Source organism: Anabrus simplex, chromosome 1, assembly GCF_040414725.1.
Source record: "Anabrus simplex isolate iqAnaSimp1 chromosome 1, ASM4041472v1, whole genome shotgun sequence".
NCBI lineage: Eukaryota > Metazoa > Arthropoda > Insecta > Orthoptera > Tettigoniidae > Anabrus > Anabrus simplex.
Genome location: NC_090265.1, coordinates 358,641,412 through 358,661,840, shown reverse-complemented (window position 1 = coordinate 358,661,840; position 20,429 = coordinate 358,641,412). Strand labels below are relative to the sequence as shown.

At 40.6% G+C, this 20,429-nt stretch overlaps 1 protein-coding gene across 1 annotated transcript in view; it reads left to right on the top strand.

The window, feature by feature from the left end:
• The first annotated feature begins 8,541 nt into the window (after positions 1-8,541).
• The window catches only part of LOC136856793 (myotrophin), a 52,446-nt gene continuing 40,558 nt past the window's right edge, over positions 8,542-20,429 (top strand). The window contains exons 1-2 of the mRNA XM_067134903.1: positions 8,542-8,764; positions 8,862-8,972. Of these exons, the coding sequence (XP_066991004.1) occupies positions 8,696-8,764; positions 8,862-8,972 (180 nt within the window). The 5' untranslated portion in view covers positions 8,542-8,695. The remainder of the gene's footprint in view (positions 8,765-8,861; positions 8,973-20,429) is intronic.

Here is a 20,429-nt window from a genome sequence, read left to right as displayed (position 1 = left end):
TGACAGGAATTTGGATAAGCTTCTTGGAATGATTTATGTAGAGGGAGATGCTGTCGGTATTGAAGATAATCTTGCTAATAAATTGCTCTGCATTACGTTCAAATACCTTTCCACACATTACAGGATTCCTGTGTCATATTACACTGACTGACAGAGCAAATGCAACACCAAGAAGGAGTGGTTCGAAAGGGATGAAAGTTGGGGAAAAAACAGAGACGGCAAGGACGAATAATTGATGTTTATTTCAAACCGATATGCAGGTTACACAATGCGCACGGCATCGACTCAGTAGGATGTAGGACCACCGCGAGCGGCGATGCACGCAGAAACACGTCGAGGTACAGAGTCAATAAGAGTGCGGATGGTGTACTGAGGGATGGTTCTCCATTCTCTGTGAACCATTTGCCACAGTTGGTCGTCCGTACGAGGCTGGGGCAGAGTTTGCAAACGGCGTCCAATGAGATCCCACACGTGTTCGATTGGTGAGAGATCCGGAGAGTACGCTGGCCACGGAAGCATCTGTACACCTCGTAGAGCCTGTTGGGAGATGCGAGCAGTGTGTGGGCGGGCATTATCCTGCTGAAACAGAGCATTGGGCAGCCCCTGAAGGTACGGGAGTGCCACCGGCCGCAGCACATGCTGCACGTAGCTGCACGTAGCGGTGGGCATTTAACGTGCCTTGAATACGCACTAGAGGTGACGTGGAATCATACGCAATAGCGCCCCAAACCATGATGCCGCGTTGTCTAGCGGTAGGGCGCTCCACAGTTACTGCCGGATTTGACCTTTCTCCACGCCGACGCCACACTCGTCTGCGGTGACTATCACTGACAGAACAGAAGCGTGACTCATCGGAGAACACGACGTTCCGCCATTCCCTCATCCAAGTCGCTCTAGCCCGGCACCATGCCGGGCGTGCACGTCTATGCTGTGGAGTCAATGGTAGTCTTCTGAGCGGACGCCGGTAGTGCAGGCCTCCTTCAACCAATCGACGGGAAATTGTTCTGGTCGATATTGGAACAGCCAGGGTGTCTTGCACATGGTGAAGAATGGCGGTTGACGTGGCGTGCGGGGCTGCCACCGCTTGGCGGCGGATGCGCCGATCCTCGCGTGCTGACGTCACTCGGGCTGCGCCTGGACCCCTCGCACGTGCCACATGTCCCTGCGCCAACCATCTTCGCCACAGGCGCTGCACCGTGGACACATCCCTATGGGTATCGGCTGCGATTTGACGAAGCGAACAACCTGCCCTTCTCAGCCCGATCACCATACCCCTCGTAAAGTCGTCTGTCTGCTGGAAATGCCTCCGTTGACGGCGGCCTGGCATTCTTAGCTATACACGTGTCCTGTGGCACACGACAACACGTTCTACAATGACTGTCGGCTGAGAAATCACGGTACGAAGTGGGCCATTCGCCAACGCCGTGTCCCATTTATCGTTCGCTACGTGCGCAGCACAGCGGCGCATTTCACATCATGAGCATACCTCAGTGACGTCAGTCTACCCTGCAATTGGCATAAAGTTCTGACCACTCCTTCTTGGTGTTGCATTTGCTCTGTCAGTCAGTGTATTTTACACACAGCCTGACAGGAGATCAACTAGCCAAATTAACACGCGAGATCTTACAGGCTGTTAAATATTGTGTACTCCACGTCGTCCGAATTGTGACAGACAATTGTCAAGTGAATGTGTCCATGTTTCATTCCTTGTGTGGAAAGGAGTCAGACTTTGTATATCAACCCCAGAACCCATTAGATCCCAGCAGTCCTATATTTTTTTATTTGACCCTGGCCATATTTAAAGAAATGTAAGTTCACAACACGTGAGCAGGAATTTTAAAGTAAATGGTAACCTGGTAACTGCAGAACATGCGAACAACATGTATCACTTGAAAAAACGTTTGGCAGTGAAACCTGTGTGGAAATTAACTAGGAAAGTAGTATACCCTACAAATCTGCAAAAGATTAATGTTGCAAGGGCTAAAGTAATATTCTCGACAGTTACCGGTACAATATTTCTGGCCTAAGAATTTTGGAGAAAGTAAACCCAGAAGAAATCGGCACCAGGAACAGCTTCAATGAAACCATAAATTTTCTTGAAATGTTTTAAACATGGCACGATATTCATGATTATTTGCACTACTACAACAAAAATGGATGAAAGCAACTTTCAGAACACGTGGTTTCTGCGTAAGTATCATAATTAGCTGTACATTAGAGAATTTTCAGAAGCACTTGTCACAAGACCCATGCTGAACATAAGAAGATATTTAAAACTTATGTCTAAGAAAGGCAATTCTAGCGGGAGAGCTGAAAACTAAATTCTATGACCCCACTTCTCATTGATCATTTCCCAGCCTTGTATTATAGCGTAAGCAACGTGTACCACCCACAGACATGTAGTAAATATATCGTAGCATTGGTGCTAGTGAAGCCGGAAACTTGTGGCTGCCGCCATCTTTCGTCACTACAGATCCATTGTAAACATGTACGTTACTGTGTTAGGTGCGGTTTGGTTTATGTTGTATTAAGCACGTTTCACATTCATTACTCTGCAAAATACTGTGTGGAAGAATGGTGAATACCTGCGTAGTATTTGGGAGTTTTTTTTTCATTCGCGAAGAAAGAGAAAAGAAGGAACAGGCGTGGCTTACATGTGGTCATGTATACTGGTTGTCTAGTTAGTAATGATTAAATTTACTGTTAAAGATGAATAATGATGTAGGAGACAGAGATCACTTCCTTCCGATGTATATTTGTTGACGTTAGCCCCCTTGTGATGGAGTGCGACATAATAATAATAATAGTAATAATAATAATAATAATAATAATAATAATAATAATAATAATAATAATAATAATAATAATAATAATAATAATAATAATAATAATAATAATGTTGGGTTTAAGTCTCACCAACTAATTTTACGGCTTTTGGTGACGCCTAGGTGCCAGAATTTAGTCCCGCAGGAGTACTTTTACGTGCGATTAATTCTGAGCCACTGCAATCCGGTGATAATAATAATAATAATAATAATAATAATAATAATAATAATAATAATAATAATAATAATAATAATAATAATAATAATAATAATGTTACTGGAACACTTGGGATAGGTTTATTGTTTATTATGTTAGTAATTGGATAATAGTTGTCTCGATCTCTTCAATTCTTTAAAGATATGTTGTAAGGATGTCAAAATATATCGTGAAACTTAGAAGGAAAGGATTAGTAAGCTTTCATAAGCCGAAATAGGTGTTATGTTTATTATCACAGAATATTATTGAATATATCTCAGGATTTGTGGTAAATACGTTAGTTAATTCTCTACAATGTTATACTTGAGAGGAAGCAGCTGTACAAAAGAAAGTCCTCATGCATTCATTTCTTTAAAGAATTGGGGTAATCTGTACAGTATGTCCCTACGAAAGACGATGTTCACCTGTTCAAACTTACTGTGATGTATTTCAGAGAGAAAACAATTAATGGTTTAAGCTCACTTATTGAACGGGAACATACCTAATGAAGTTACAGCCCAGTTGTATGAAATGAATTCGGTTTCAAGGTTAATCTCACAAGCTTTAGATCCAAACCCAATTGACACGCATGTTTATCGTCTTATTGGTGTAACTTCATCACTCTACTTGAAAATACGCGTGAATGTTGGCTATTTTTAAGGATTTGTAAATTGATATACGAGAGTGTATTTTTTCTAAGAGTAAAATAAAGGACATATAAGGCCTAATTAAATATTATTTCAAGGTTTTAAAATGATTTTAACTATCCTGTCCAGTATTACCGTTTCAGCTACTAATTTACATTAATGCATTGAGATAGTGTAGTGACGTAAGATGGCGGCGGCCGCACGCGTCCGGCTTCAGAATCCTGCTGCTAATTTCTAGTCTAAAGCCAAGGCCTTGTCTAAATCCATAAGTCTGTGGTATCACCGGCAGGCTTAGTCGTGGGAGGAGGCTTCATTTACTAGAGCGACTTATAACATCAGTAATTGTTCCCCTTAAGTTGTTCTAGTATACTATCGAACAAGTATCATGTAATGAAGATAGATCCTTCACCCCTGTATAATAAAAACTTCTGATAAAACAAGTCATGGAAGCTATATGGCCCATCGCTCTCTGCTAATATAAGGAAATATATACCACGATTGTATCTCGTAATAAACAGAGTTGGGCAAAATTTGAAGAGCCCATAAACATCACCAAGAAGAAGAAGTAATAAACTGAGTAATGGCAGTTGTTACTTTGTTTAATTCTTAATCTTAATAGGGAAAATGATTCTATGTCGATAGGAAAGCATCATCACAAGCTACCCCCGTATCTTTTTACTTGAAATATATATTTCAATTATTTGTATGTTGGCACTGCTAACATTACGCGAGGCTGCATCGTGGCTTCTGAGTTCGCATTTTAACTTATTATTATTATTATGCTAGGGGCTTTACGTCGCACCGACACAGATAGGTCTTATGGCGACGATGGGATGGGAAAGGCCTAGGAGTTGGAAGGAAGCGGCCGTGGCCTTAATTAAGGTACAGCCCCAGCATTTGCCTGGTGTGAAAATGGGAAACCACGGAAAACCATCTTCAGGGCTGCCGATAGTGGGATTCGAACCTACTATCTCCCGGATGCAAGCTCACAGCCGCGCGCCTCTACGCGCACGGCCAACTCGCCCGGTCGCATTTTAACTTAAATGTGAATTTACTGAATAAGGAATTCATGACTGATTACTGATAATGTTAATGAAATCCATATAAAAGCCTAAAACGACCATACTCACCTATGTCACCACCTAACATAACTTAATTCTTTCATTGAACGCTTTCCACGACGTTGTAAAACGGGAATGGAAAACGGAAGTAGGAAAGGGATTATTTAAACACAGCATAATGTTCACAGCTTATATTTTGAATTTACGCACACATATTTGTTCAAAACGACTGGTAAATATTTATACACACACACACACACACACACATGTTTACTGGCAACTTCTAGTTCAATGTGAGAGAAGTTTATGATCATAACATTATTTCTTCACACTAAGAACGCGCATAATTCTAATATCACTATAATATGTATAACAAAATTATAATAATAATAATAATAATAATAATAATAATAATAATAATAATAATAATAATAATAATAATAATAATAATAATAATAATAATAATAATAATAAAATAGCACTGAAAAGAAATATCAGTGACAATGCGACCGACACGCCCTCTTATACTAAGTCCCACGAGAGTTGGAGTCTGACGTTTAGCGCCACCGGTGAGAAATGGTAAACGAACGCTGCTCGAAAATGGTCTGTTGGTAAGGCAACGATAACAGCGATGCCACATTTAAGGACGCCATTTCCACGTAGGTTGGCTTGCGCTCAGTCGCTTTTGTGATATTCGGAGTGGCACTGCGTTAGTTGTTGCTGCTTAATGTATTTACGTGTTTGTTTTGTGAACATTATTTCCGTTGTTAATTTCTTTTTCTTGTAAGTTAATCAGTGGCTAGTTGTACAGTTCTATTCTGTATTTAACATGTGCATTTGTTGAGGTTATTGTCAGAAACTGATGATTTTGGTGATTATGAAATCTCATATTTATCGGCAATGACATGTTGTCTTAAATGCTGGAATTATTCGCACGAGCTTATGAACGGGTCAAAGTTTATTGAATTGCATTAGGCTTACCCCATGTTTTATTAAACACTCAGCCTGTAAGAAAAGGTTGATATGCCGCAGATGAAGGTAACTATGAAAACGCAGCGCACTTCGTAGTTTCTGCTTTCGCAACTCAAATGTCAGACTCCAACTCTCGTGGCCCAACTATAGCGCTGCCTACGTGATATACAAGGCCTGGAAATGCTAGCCAGCTGATGGGGTCGCGGAGAGCTTCCGAATTCGCCACTAGATGTCATCTTTATGGGCTGGCCTATACAATACTCTTCAATGGGAAAAAACACAAATGTGTTTATTTTCACCTGATAAACTCATTAAAATGCTATAAGGGCAAATTTACAAAAATGAATCGGTTTAAATCACATAATATTCGTACTCATTCTGTACCTGTTAGTCTATAATGTTTTGAAGAATCATTTACATTTTCAAGATGTTCCAATCTCTCCATAAGTGTAACAAATGTAATTTTTATGTACTCCTGTGTGGAAGTTTTCTGCAACCCATTAATCTAATTAAACTAAAACCATTAGGTGTTTTTCTCTGCCACAAAACAGATATTTTCAAAGTAGTCTCACTAACTGTAATGTTTTCCTTTCCGTACGCGTCTAGATTCTCTACAAGAAATAGTTAATTTAAATCACCCTTACTGACTTTTTTTTTTCACAAATTCATTTACTTTCTTATGTGCTCTTGTAGTTTTCACCTTCTTCACTGATTTGAATTCTTTCAGTTTCTGTCCACACTTATAAATCGTATATATATATATATATATATATATATATATATATATATATATATATATATATATATCAATTGAATTCCTCAACAAGGTAGATTTCCTTCTGTTTCTATTGATTTTAGCTCTTCGGGGTGTTTTGGATTTGTGTGGATACTACAGTTGCTTTTTTCCATAGGTTGAGGAGTTTCTCCGTAGGTGAAGCTATCGTTGAGTGCATTCTTTCTGGTTTAGATTAATCTAACTGGGGTAGGATCACTTCTGCTTTTGGCTCGTATTTGTTTATGAGAAGGGTAACCACTACATACATATAGTATCTTATCTGGAAGAACTGTTCTTTGTGGGGCTAACTTTATAATTAGTTTCAACGAAATGCTTGCTGTACACTTTGGATGGTCTTGCTGGTAACCAAAAAAACCCCTAGTTTTTTGCTTTACCTTGAAACGGCAATATCCCACTTCTGTAGTAAGGTTGGATCAGCAAGAAACAGATGGAACATCTTGTTTTCTTCTCTTATCTGGAAGAACTGTTCTTTGTGGGGCTAACTTTATAATCAGTTTCAACGAAATGCTTGCTGTACACTTTTGATGGTCTTGCTGGTAACCAAAAAAAAAACCCTAGTTTTTTTTTTTTTTTTTTTTTACCTTGAAACGGCAATATCCCACTTCTGTAGTAAGGTTGGATCAGCAAGAAACAGATGGAACATTTCGTTTTCTTCTTTCTTTACAACGTTTGGAGTACATCTTGGAACAGAGCAATGCACCATTTTTTAACACTTTACTCACATTCCCATGTTGTGCTCGAAATGAACATTACATGACTTGACTCTATAAGAATTATCACATTACTGGCAGTAACACCACATTATTCGTCGCTCGTACACAAAAAAACTAACAGTAGTTTTGGTACAGAAGTAGGGGAAGAAACAACCTATACACGTATAAAGTATTACTAATATTGAACGTTTTATTCAGTGCCCTGATGGAGTAAGACGGGCCTCCTAGAAGGTTACGCACTTTCGCAGCCCAAGGGGATTTTGAAGCCGTGATTTTGACGTGCGTAGAAGATGAGGGGTTGGTGCCCTTGGCCAATGAAAAGGTACGCCCTGGCATTTGCCTTAGAGAATGAGAATGGGAAACCACGGAAACAATTCTCAGGACAACCAACGGTTGGAACCAGACCTTCCGCCATCCGAGTGCAGAGTTGCAAGGCTAGTAAAACTAGCAGTTATTAAGCCGAAGGCAACTCTGCTCATTCAAAGTACATTTTATGAATAAACTACAAAATAACCAAGCGGATCGAAAGTAACTTACAGACGGAATAAGATGAAATATTGTTAAAGTTGTAATTAATGAAGGAAACACTATAATACGATGCATCTATGAGGGTTTTATAATTCGTACAGTTATAGCACGCCGAAGGATACCATGGAAAGTACGGTACTAATAAACTGCAAACATATCACACATGTAGCGTGCATTTTATATCAAATTAAGGCTTTGATGCACCGACAGAAGCCCATGATCCTGACATCTACCGGTACGACTTACAAAACTCCAGTGTCCCGATCGGGTCCCGCTTTTCTGGAGGAAAATCGCCCGTTCTTCCAGGCCTTGTACATAACGTAGGCTAAGCAACGACTATAATGTTTCTGAGACCTTTGCTCGAAGTTACAATAGATAGGCTAATACAGTACTAGATATGAAATTGCCCTCGAGTTACATATTTGTGGCAATATTTTAGGATAGAATGCAATTTAAATAGCTTTTACTAAGCATATCTTAAACTTTAATAAATTTTATTAAATAGAAAAACACACAATATTCAAAAATAACTTTAATCATTTTAATTTGGCAATGATCAAGCCTGCTGCGGACATTATCGTTCCCTCTGTGACACACAATTCTTAGTGATAAAATCTATATTTATGGCTTAACTTGTAATATATATTAAAATAATACATCCTATCCTCGCCGCTAGATGGGGGCTTCATCCATTCCATTCCTGACCCGGTCGAATGACTGGAAACAGGCTGTGGATTGTCATTTGTTTCATAATTTAGTCAGTGAAAACGTAGCACTAAAGTGGATCAAAATTTAAAATTGACAGGAGTAAAATTTCTTCGATGGTTGGCCAACCTGTGATACCAATATGATGGATGACCACTGACCGGTGGGTTGAGCGAGTTATCACTTCTCGTTGTTGTAACATAGGTTAATTTATATTATTACAAGTATATAGCTATTATTGTTTCTGTAAGAATGAGTGAATTAGTGTGGGGAATCAAAATTGGTGATTTAGACCAAGTCAAAGACATCGTTGAAAAGAAGGTAAATATTTAATCTGTACCATTCTAGGTTAGCCTAATTTGTAATACGAATATAGTAGGAAGTGCCTATTGATAAAGAGCACATGTTTTTGATTCAGGAAATTGATGTCAATAAAGAAATAGACGGAAGACCTCCAATACATTATGCTGCCGATTATGGTCAAGAGGATGTCATTACGTACTTAATCTCGAAAGGAGCCGATGTGAATGTGAGTAATTTAGTTCATTTCGAAACGTACTTTTGAAGTAATTGATCACATTATAATTAGCTATACTGGTATTATACAAGCCCTTTTACTTTGGTCATAATTCCAGCCTGGTCTTTGCAATCTGATAAAATGATACAATAAATGACTTCCATGAAAATTTAAATTCTTGTTATAGGCCTAATTGAAGTTTTGTTTGCTGTAGTGAATATCTTAGTAGAAGATTACCTATATGTTTAAAAGTTTGAATGCTGAACTTCCTAATTGTTTGATTGACCCTAAACGCAACATTTTGATTCTACATAAGTTATGTAGGCCTATCCATTTTCCCCTTTAGGCCTACAGATTCCTAACCGTAATCTCTTTCAATGTGGATTATGGTGGTATAGGTGTTGGGTACATCATATATAAACTGGAATTTAAAATTAGCGGCTCTGGTAGCGAACGGAAATGTATGGGGCTTTGAGAGAATATTGGTGGGGATGTCCGGAGTAGGGGTCTTGATGTGTCACACACCACAGAGCTACCGCTCGCTTCAGTACGCCATGAGCGTACAAGAGGTACAGGTCCGTTGCGCAGCGCATCATCATCATCGTCAAGTGTCTGGCGAAAGAAGGCACCACAACTTCGGAAATTTTGAGAAGGTTCCATGCACAGTTTGGGTACGCAACTCTTTCAAAGACCCAGGTGTATGAATGGCACAAACAAGTTTTGGCAAGACGGAAAGAAGTGGAAAACTGTCCCCACCAAAGACAACCGCGGCCAAGCATCACTGCAGACAACATTCGTGCTGTACATGACCTTATTGAAGGAGATCGGCGCATGAACATTTCTGAAATGACTTCAATCGTAGGAATAAGCTTTGGAAGTGTTCATCAGTGATGAACTCGACCTTCGGAAATTGTCTGCCTTGTGGGTTCCTCGTGTTCTCAGCCAGGAACAAAAAAAATTCCCCCAGGATGTTTATTAGAGGCATCTTAACCACTACGAGGAGGAAGGACACGATTTTTTGCATCGCATTGTGACTTCTGAGGAAACGTGGGTTTATCATTACACCCTGGAGTCAAAACAAGGAAGCATAGAGTGGCGAAAACGAGGTGCAGCCGGCCCAGTCAAGGCCAAAACGTGCCTTTCCGCTGAAAAGGTGTTTGGGACTATGTGGGCATTTTGCTTGTGGATTTCTTGCATGAATGAAGGACAGTGAATGCAGCCTATTACTGTCATCTTTTGGTCGAGGCGAAAGCTGCGTATTGCAATAAACGTCTTTGGCAACCGATCCGAGATGTTCTTCTGCACGACAATGCAAGGCCACACACTGCTGGTGTAACACAGGAAAAACTAGAGGAAATGCATTGGACACCTCTGGAACATCCTCCTTACATACAGTCCAGACTTGTCACCTTGTGACTACCACTTGTTTGGACTATTGAAAGAAAAATTGAGAGGAAATAGATTTCTTGATGATGCAGCGGTAGAGGAGTACTTGCGCAACTATCTGCACACACCTTCTTCTTTTTTCGAGGAAGGCAGAAAAAAGTTACCAATTCGGTGGCAGAAGGTATCTCAAATTCAGGAGACTATGTAGAAAAATGAGGTGCTTGTTGTGTATTTGTCGGTTGATTCAGTAAAATTGTAAAAAATGATTCCGGTTTATATTTGATTCACCTAGTATTTTGTAATAGCTAATGTGTCGTCCTCTCTGTTTTATAAGTTTCTTTGCACGATTTAGCAGATTCCACAAGCGGGTGTTCCCTGGCCACTCTAAGACATGAATATTGCTCTCACTGAAGAATTTCTTCACTTCTCGGAAGTATGGCAAGGAGCCAAATCTTGCTGAAAATTTCCATCACCATTTGGAAACCTCTTCTGCAGCTCACTATTAACTCTCCTTTCTGGCATTTGGATGTAGGCCTACTGGTCAGATTTCATCATACCATCAACTGGTACTAAGGGTTACGATCCATCATGTATGTATCACCACCAGAACATCTTCACGAGAGGTTTACAGTCTGTTGCAAATGTGCTGAAGTAGTTGGGTCATTCTTTGCTTGGTATTGCTCCTGCACTTCAAAATGACTTTCATAAGAGAAAAGAACTTGTAGTGTTCCATAATGCTGCTGCTGTACCTTAAGGTCACGCTGCTTCCTTCCCATTCCTAGGCCTTTCCTATCCCATCGTAGCCATAAGACCTATCTATGTCGGTGCGACGTAAAACAAATAGCAAAAAAGGAGACGTTTCTTGCACATTTCTCCTCTTAGAATGTGTTTCCTTACAGATTGTGGGCTTTCCTTCCAATTGTCAGAAGTCTACGATGAACATTAGAACCGTGTAGATTCACTCCCCTTTCCCCCAATGCACGAGCCAAGACCACAGCAGTGAACGAAAATGTTCATCAGTTGGAGTAGTTTCCTTTTTCCTGCCACAATTTCCCTTTCCCTTTGGTGAAATTGAGCCAGTCTGTTTGTGTCATTGAAGTATTCTGAGATAATGCTACAATCACACTATGCTTCCTGGGAGTCATAGATATCCATTGAAAACATAGGCATTCCTATTCGTACAAGGGAACCTCAAAATTTCTCAAAAATGACACACTCAAAATAAATACACTTTTAACCTGAAACAACAGTCACACAGATTAATTATTAATGAATAACAGTACAAAGAATGCATAGAGAGTGCAGGATCTAAGAATAAGCACACTGTTGCTAACCATTGGGAAAATTATGAGAAAAAATTCCTTGTTCCAATTCATTCACACAATACTGTATACTGCTTCAAGAGGGTTACTCCTAGACACAAGCTTGCAAGAATAATAGGGATACAGTACTTCAAGGTACCATATGGTATCTATGAGAATGATGAATTTCTTTTTTTGCTATTGGTTTTATGTCACACCAACACAGATAGGTCATATGGCGACGATGGGATAGGAAAGGGCTAGGAATGGGAAGGAAGTGGCCGTGGCCTTAATTAAGGTACAGCCCCAGCATATGCCTGATGTGAAAATGGGAAACCACGGAAAACCATTTTCAGGGCTCGGGACAGTGGGGCTCGAACCCACTATCTCCCGGATGCAAGCTCACAGCTCACTGTACGGCCAATTCGCCCAGTAGAGAACAATGACAAGAGACCAAAAGTGTCACCAGGTGCCTTGGCCGACTCGTTGTCTGAATGGTCAGCGTACTGGCCTTCGGTTCAGAGGGTCTCGGGTTCGATTCCCGGCCGGGTCGGGGATTTTAACCTTCATTGGTTATTTCCAATGGCTCCGGGGACTGGGTGTTTGTGCTGTCCCCAACATCCATGGAACTTGCACACCACACACAACACTATCCTCCACCACAATAACACTCAGTTACCTACACATGGCAGATGCCGCCCACCCTCATCAGAGGGTCTGCCTTACAAGGGCTGCACTCGGCTAGAAATAGCCACACGAAATTAAATTAAAACCAGGTGCCTTGACACAGGTTGTGAAAGAAAAGCAACTCCAGCTTAGGAATATTTTACATGTCTACAACCGAGCAAGTAGCTGTGTGGTTTTGGATCACATAGCTACCAGATTGCATTTTAGAGATCGTGGGTTCGAACCCACCTTAATTAAGCCCACGGTCGCTTCCTTCTCACTCCTAGCCCTTTCCTATCTCATCATCACCATAAGATCTATCAGTGTCAGTGCGACGTAAACCAGAATATATAGCCTATATATATTTTTAAATAATATATGTGTACAAGCTTTGCGACACCATCGAGCAACTGCGTGAGCACTCCAGTTGGACCTTCAGCATGCTACTGGAGAATGAATTAGTGGCCAGAAATCAGAAACATGCTTCAAGATCCTGATTTAAGATTCGAACAAATCACTAAAGTTTGTTAGTTGAAAAGACATCACTGTTCAGTGGGAAATCAGTTCATTAGAAACCACGTAACTGGCAGCTAAGACAATGACTTACCCTTTCCACACTGCTCAGAAATAATAATTTAGTTACATCATTACATGTTCATAACTCTCTTACACCCATACATATATGAAAACAGAAACAATATTAAAATAACTCTTCTTTCAATGTGTTGTTGTTGTTGTTTGAGTCATCAGTCCATAGACTGGTTTGATGCACTCTCCATGCCACCCTATCCTGTGCTAAACTTTTCATTTCTGCGTAACTACTGCATCCTACATCTGTTCTAATCTGCTTGTCATATTCATACCTTGGTCTACCCCTACCGTTCTTACCACCTACAGTTCCTTCAAAAACCAACTGAACAAGTCCTGGGTGTCTTAAGATGTGTCCTATCATTCTATCTCTTCTTCTCGTCAAATTTAGCCAAATCGATCTCTCGCCAATTCGATTCAGTATCTCTTCATTTGTGATTCGATCTATCCATCTCACCTTCAGCATTCTTCTGTAACACCACATTTCAAGAGCTTCTATTCTCTTTCTTTCTGAGCTAGTTATCGTCCATGTTTCACTTCCCTACAATGCCACGCTCCATACGAAAGTCTTCAAAAACATCTTTCTAATTCCTATATCAATGTTTGAAGTGAGCAAATTTCTTTTCTTAAGAAAGCTCTTCCTTGCTTGTGCTAATCTGCATTTTATGTCCTCCTTACTTCTGCCATCGTTGGTTATTTTACTACCCAAGTAACAATATTCATCTGCTTCCTTTAAGACTTCATCTCCTAGTTTAATATTTCCTGCATCACCTGCCTTCGTTCGACTGCACTCCATTACTTTTGTTTTGGACTTAGGCCTACTTATTTTCATCTTGTACTCCTTACCCAAGGCTTCATACATACCATTTAGCAGCTTCTCAAGATCAGATAAAATAATATCATCGGCAAATTTCAAGGTTTTGATATCCTCTCCTTGGACTGTGATTCACTTTCCAAATTTCTCTTTGATTTCCTTTACTGCCTGTTCTATGTAAACGTTGAAAAGGAGGGGGGACAAACTGCAGCCTTGCCTCATTCCTTTCTGGATTGCTGCTTCTTTTTCAAAGCCCTCAATTCTTATCACTGCAGACTGATTTTTATACAGATTGTAGATAATTCTTCGTTCTCGGTATCTGATCCCAATCACCTTCAGAATCTTAAATAGCTTGGTCCAATCAACATTATCGAATGCCTTTTCTAGATCTATGAATGCCATGTACGTGGGCTTGTCCTTCTTGATTCGATCCTCTAACATCAGACGTAAAGCCAGGATTGCTTCACATGTTCCTACATTTCTTCTGAAGCCAAACTAATCTCCCAACTCAGCTTCAACTTGTTTTTCCATTCTTCTGTAAACAGTACGTGTTAAAATTTTGCAGGCATGAGGTACTAAACTAATGGTGTGATAGTTTTCACACCTGTCAGTACCGGCTTTCTTGGGAATAGGTATAACAACATTCTGCCGAAAATTGGATGGGACTTGTCCTGTCTCATACATCTTACATACTAAATGGAATAACCTTGCCAAGCTGGTTTCTCCTAAGGCAGTCAGTAATTCAGAGGGAATGTCATCAATTCCAGGTGCCTTGTTCCTATTTAGGTCGCTCACAGCTCTGTCAAACTCTGACCTCAAAATTGGGTCTCCCATTTAATCAGCATCAACAGCCTCTTCTTGTTCCAAAACCAAATTATCTACATCTTCACCTTGATACAACTGTTGGATATGTTCCTGCCATCTTTCTGCTTTGTCTTCTTTCCCTAGAAGTGGCTTTCCATCTGAGCTCTTAATATTCATACACCTAGATTTCCTTTCTCCAAAGGTTTCCTTGATTTTCCTGTATGCAGCATCTACCTTTCCTAGGACCATACAACCTTCAACATCCTTGCACTTTCTGTCCACTTCATTCTTTAATCGCTTGTATTCTTTTCTGCCCTCTTCATTTCTAGCATTCTTGTATTTTCGTCGTTCATCAATCAGGTCTAGTATCTCCTGAGTTATCCACTGATTCTTAGTTGATCTTTTCTTCCTTCCTAACATTTCTTCAGCAGCCCTGCTGACTTCATTTTTCATGACTATCCACTCTTCCTCTATTGTGTTTCCTTCAGCCTTTTCATTTAGTCCTTTTGGAACATGTTCCTTGAAACAATCCCTCACACTCGTTTCTTTCAACTTGTCTAGATCCCATCTTTTTGCATTCTTTCCTTTCTTCAATTTCTTCAGCTTCAGATGGCATCTCATGACCAACAAGTTGTGGTCAGAGTCCACGTCTGCTCCTGGAAAAGTTTTGCAATCCAACACCTGGTTTCTGAATCTCTGCCTAACCATAATGAAGTCTATTTGATACCTTCCAGTGTCTCCAGATCTCGTCCACGTATAAAGCCGTCGTTTGTGGTGTTTGAACCAAGTATTGGCAAGGACTAAATTATGATCAGTGCAGAATTCAACCAGCCGACTTCCTCTTTCGTTCCTTTGTCCCAATCCAAATTCTCCTTCTCTTCCTTGGCCTACCACTGCATTCCAGTCTCCCATCACAATTAGATTCTTGTCACCTTTTACATATTGTATTAAATCTTCCATCTCTTCATATGTTCTTTCGATTTCCTCATCATCTGCTGAGCTAGTAGGCATATAGACCTGCACTATTGTGGTGGGCATTGGTTTGGTGTCTATCTTAACGACAATAATTCTTTCACTATGCTGGTCATAGTAGCTTACCCGCTGAACTATTTTCTTATTCATTATTAAACCAACTCCTGCATTTCCTCTGTTTGATTTTGTGTTGATAATTTGGTAGTCGCCTGACCAGAAATCCTGTTCTTCCTGCCAACGTATTTCACTTATACCAACTAAATCTAACTTTAGTCTATCCATCTCCCTTTTCACATTCTCTAATCTACCACAACGATTCAAACTTCTAACATTCCACGCTCCGACTCGCAGAATGTCAGTATCCATCTTCCTGATGATCGCCCCCTCTCGTGTAGTCCCCACCTGGAGATCCGAATGGGGGCCTAGTTTACCTCCGGAATATTTTACCCGGGAGGAAGCCATCATCAGAACATCATTCATACAGAGAGAGCTGCATGTCCTCGGGAGTTAGTTATGGCTGTAGTTTCCCATTGCTTTCAGCCGTGTAGCAGTATCAACACAGCTAAGCCATTTTGAGTATTATTACAAGGCCATATCAGTCAATCATCCAGACTGCCGCCCTTGCAACTTCCGAAAGGCTGCTACCCCCCTTTCGATGAACCATTCCTTTGTCTGGTCTCTCAACAGATACCCATCCGATATGGTTGCACCTGCGGCTTGGCTATCTGCTTCATTGGGACACGCAAGCCTCCCCACCGCAGCAAGGTCACATGGTTCGCAGGGGAGGCTTCTTTCAATAACAATTTTAAAATGTAATTTAATTTTTTCTTAGAAAATTCAGTACATGATTGTCTTAAAATATCTGGAAACAAAGTGATTATATATCATAAAGCAAGTGGTTAGTATGGATTACAGCTTTACAATGCCTGTTCATGGTTCTGATAAGCTACTGTACATTCACTTGAGACAATTCCACTCTTCCTATAACAGCTTGTTGTTAAAAGCTGTCTGAGGACTGAGTGAGTTGACTCCACAGTACATGCCATGTAGCTGTAAGCTTCCATTCAGGAGATGATAGGTTTGAACCCCCCCATCGGCGGTCCTGAAGATGGTTTTCCATTTTCACACCAGGTAAATGCTGGGGCTATACTATAAGTAAGCACATTCAGTATGTACCTGAGAAAAAAATTAAATCTAAGGAGTAGAGTGGCCGGTAGAGTTCTATGTTAAAATGGAATGTCAAAGTTAACACACTGGCAGTGTAAATGATGGAAAATCAGAATATCTCAATACTTTAGCTGGGGTTTTACAATAAGCATGGTTTATAGTTTGGAAATCCACAAACCACATAATTAAGAAAGTTTTTTCCATCATTTGGAGTGCTACAGCCATAGTTGGAAGCCACATACCCTGGCATATGTAGTTTTCATAGACTACACACTAAGACTCTTGGAGTCAACAGAACCATTCTAATGGAATGGATTGTAGGATAAAGGAAGCCTCTTTGGGAACTCCTAGAGAATATTTTTAGTTACAAAATGCTGATTGTTAGTTACGATGTGACCCATTCTGAACACATTCAAACGAATGGTGTCCTCCAAGATGATCCTCTCAGTCCTTTGCTCTTCAGTCTGCTGACTTGACACTGTAATAGTGTACTATGAAACTACAATGTTTCTCTATACGGGTGACATGCTACTCACATCAAAAAGAAAATCGGACCTTCACCTGTGACAGTGTACAATTGAAATTTGCAAACTCCTACATGTATATGGGACTGACTCTCCAAATTATGTTAAAACTTTCACGAAGCACATAGAGGAAACTTGCATTGCAGTAACCAAGGTTGTACCATGACGAACATAGGAAGGACAAGTATGAGAGCTCCTAGAGTTCAAGCATGCTCCGTCAGGCAGCGCTAGACTGGGCAAGCTCCACAGTACCTATCAGCTGGTCTTAGGAATGATGCCAGAGGAAACGTATTACTCCATAACTGATAAGTTTATACACTGCCTTTTAAAAAACAATAAGAGATTACAATTGAAATACCACGGCAGGGTACAATGGAAAAAATCATACAGGAAATAAGAGTTACAGCCTTCATCACGTGTTGGGGAAAGCATAGGTTACTGGAGTGTACATATACAGATAAATAGCACATAACTCCCAGCATATTAAAACAAACACCCATGAACTATTTACTTACCAACTCAATCTGTTGATGCTAGTAGATGCAGAGTGGGTCTCGGCCCATAAGTGGCCATGGCTGGTCCGTGGTCCAACAGCTCTGCACTCTGACCAGCTAACCGAGCAGAGGAGGGGTGGCCACGGCTCTACCGTGGCTCTACGCCTCTGCATTCGGGAGACGGGACACGGCTGGACCTCATAGCAGCCCCTAACCGTCGGCCATCCTGAGAATGGTTTTCCGTGGTTTTCCATTCTCCTACACTAAGGCTAATGCCGGGACAGTTCCTAGTATAGGCCACAGCTGCCAACCCACTCACCTTTTCTGAGCATCTCCTTCACCGTAACAAATCTCCCGGCCTGAGAGATGGCGTCACCGTCTGAAGCCCGCCTCCCCCTTTAGGGGAGGAATGAAAACATTTTCGTAGTAGTAATTTGTCAGTTACTGGACTTTTGAAAGCTTGCGTGAAGTTTTGGCGGATGTTCGAGATTGAAAATCTCTCCGGATTTCCTTCGTTCTGAAGAAAAGTAGGCACTTCAGATAATGTTAAACAAGTTTGGGGATTATATCCATAACATGTTGAAGACAACAGCCAGCTCCTGAAGGATCAACTGAATTTTTTTCTATGAAAACCTTTCGGTGATTTTATTCTCAACAATAAACTCTCTAAAATGAAATCATTGCTGTATCTCATTACCTCATTCCATTAGAAGATTTCACCTGGTATTTCTTAAGCACGGTGTTGATTATCATATTTTCCTTCTTGTTAAGGTGTTTGTTATTTCTATAATTATATGCCTGTGTATTTCTAACCTGCTTCTCCAGCAAATTAATTCTCGATTTTGCTGAGTTGAGACTGGACCAAGCTTGAATTAAATTTCAGTTAGCATTTTTTAGGCACCTTTTGAGCGATATTATTGTTTTTTTTTTTTTTTTTTTTCTCAGCATCAGAAAGTACACTAGAATGACCCGAATTTTGACCCACATTAGACTGACCTTTTAATTCCTCGTTCGCTGTTGCACTCCCGTCTTCACTCTTCTTTCTTCTTTTCCTGATGGTGTCTAGGTTCTTTTTCCTGTTGAGAGTTTCACAGGACTAATTTCGGCAAATTAGGGAAAATGTGAGACGCTGCTTCTGGGTGTAATTTCCATCTCACACGAGCGATGTCCACTTTTTCACCATTCACAATAACATTATCTGATTTTACTATCAAATCATCAAAGAAACGAACATGACAAATTAACGTTGACTGAAATATCTCTCACAGTAATGTCTCCCGCACTTTTCTATACCCGGCTTACCGGAACTATAGGAGCACGTGTTGGATATAATCGCTTGCAGTGGCGGGACCACAAATTACCATTCTAGAATGGCTGAGTCCTCACACTTGGTCTTATATTCGTCATGGTTGTACTCTACTTTAAAAATCCAGAAAAAACGTTTCTTGGAACAGCATTGTGGCTCTTTCACATAAAGATGGCGTCTCCAAAAACAGTGTAAAAGTAATTAGCGGGATGTAAAACAAATAATAATATTATTATTATTATTAAGAAACATACAATGAAAAACACACTATGGAGAATTGTTCTAAATCAGCACATGCTCAATATTGGCCACCATTTAGATTCCTACCTTCCTTCAAACAGACACTGATTGTAGCGATTACCCTATGGCACATGATTTCACTGCAAGCTTGAAGAATAAGTCTTCTGAGCTCCATTAAATTGGGTGGATGTTTTGGAAAAATCTTTTCCTTTAGGTGTCCCCAAATATAAAAAGTGACAAAGGTTGAGGTCTGGACTATTGGCGAGGAGGGCAACATTATCCGTCACAGAGTGAAATGATCGATGTGTTGAAACGCTCTTGCAAGAAATCCAACACAAGGTTTGCATTGTGTGTCCGTGCTCCAACTTCATGAAGCACTGCATGTTGAAGGGCAATGCAGTAGCAAGAAGTTGTGGAACGAAGTTATTGTAAGCATGTTCAAATGACACACACTATTCACAGTTTCTTCAAAGAAAACGGGTGCAATAAGTCTGTGACTGAAATTGCAGCCCATGCTGTAATCCTTGCAGCATGATGTTGTCATTCATGAAACACTTGCGGATTTTCAGTAGCCCAAAACTGTACCGTTTGTTTGTTAGCCTTACTGTCCAAATGAATGCGCCTCGTCAGAAAACCAAGCATTGTTAAGAGTTTGTTGCCTATCCTCTGCCCAGCGAGCAAACAGTAGTCTCTGCTGCTTGTCTTCATCTGCGCGGAGGTCATCTTGTACGGGTACATAAATGGAGGACACTGTCCGGCTCCACGGCTAAATGTTTAGCGTACTGGCCTTTGGTCACAGGGGTCCTGGGTTCGATTCCTGGCAGGTTCGGGAATTTTAACTATCATTGGTTAATTTCCCCTGGCACTGGGGCTGGGTGTATGTGTCGTCTTCATCATCATTTCATCCTCATCACGACGCGCAGGTCGCCTACGGGTGTCAAATCAAAAGGCCTGCACCTGGCGAGCTGAACATGTCCTCGCACACTCCCGGCACTAAAAGCCATATGCCATTTGATTTCAATGGAGGACACTTTTAAGAATCTGTTAAACGGAGCATCTGGATATTCCCAGTTGTACTCCTGCCTTTCTACACGATTTGTTGGGGCTTCTCTGTATAACAGTTCGTACTGCCAGTTGACAAACTATAATACATAAAAGTATAAATTCAGCGTTAATTACTGTGGTAACTCCTCGCGAATTCCAGTAT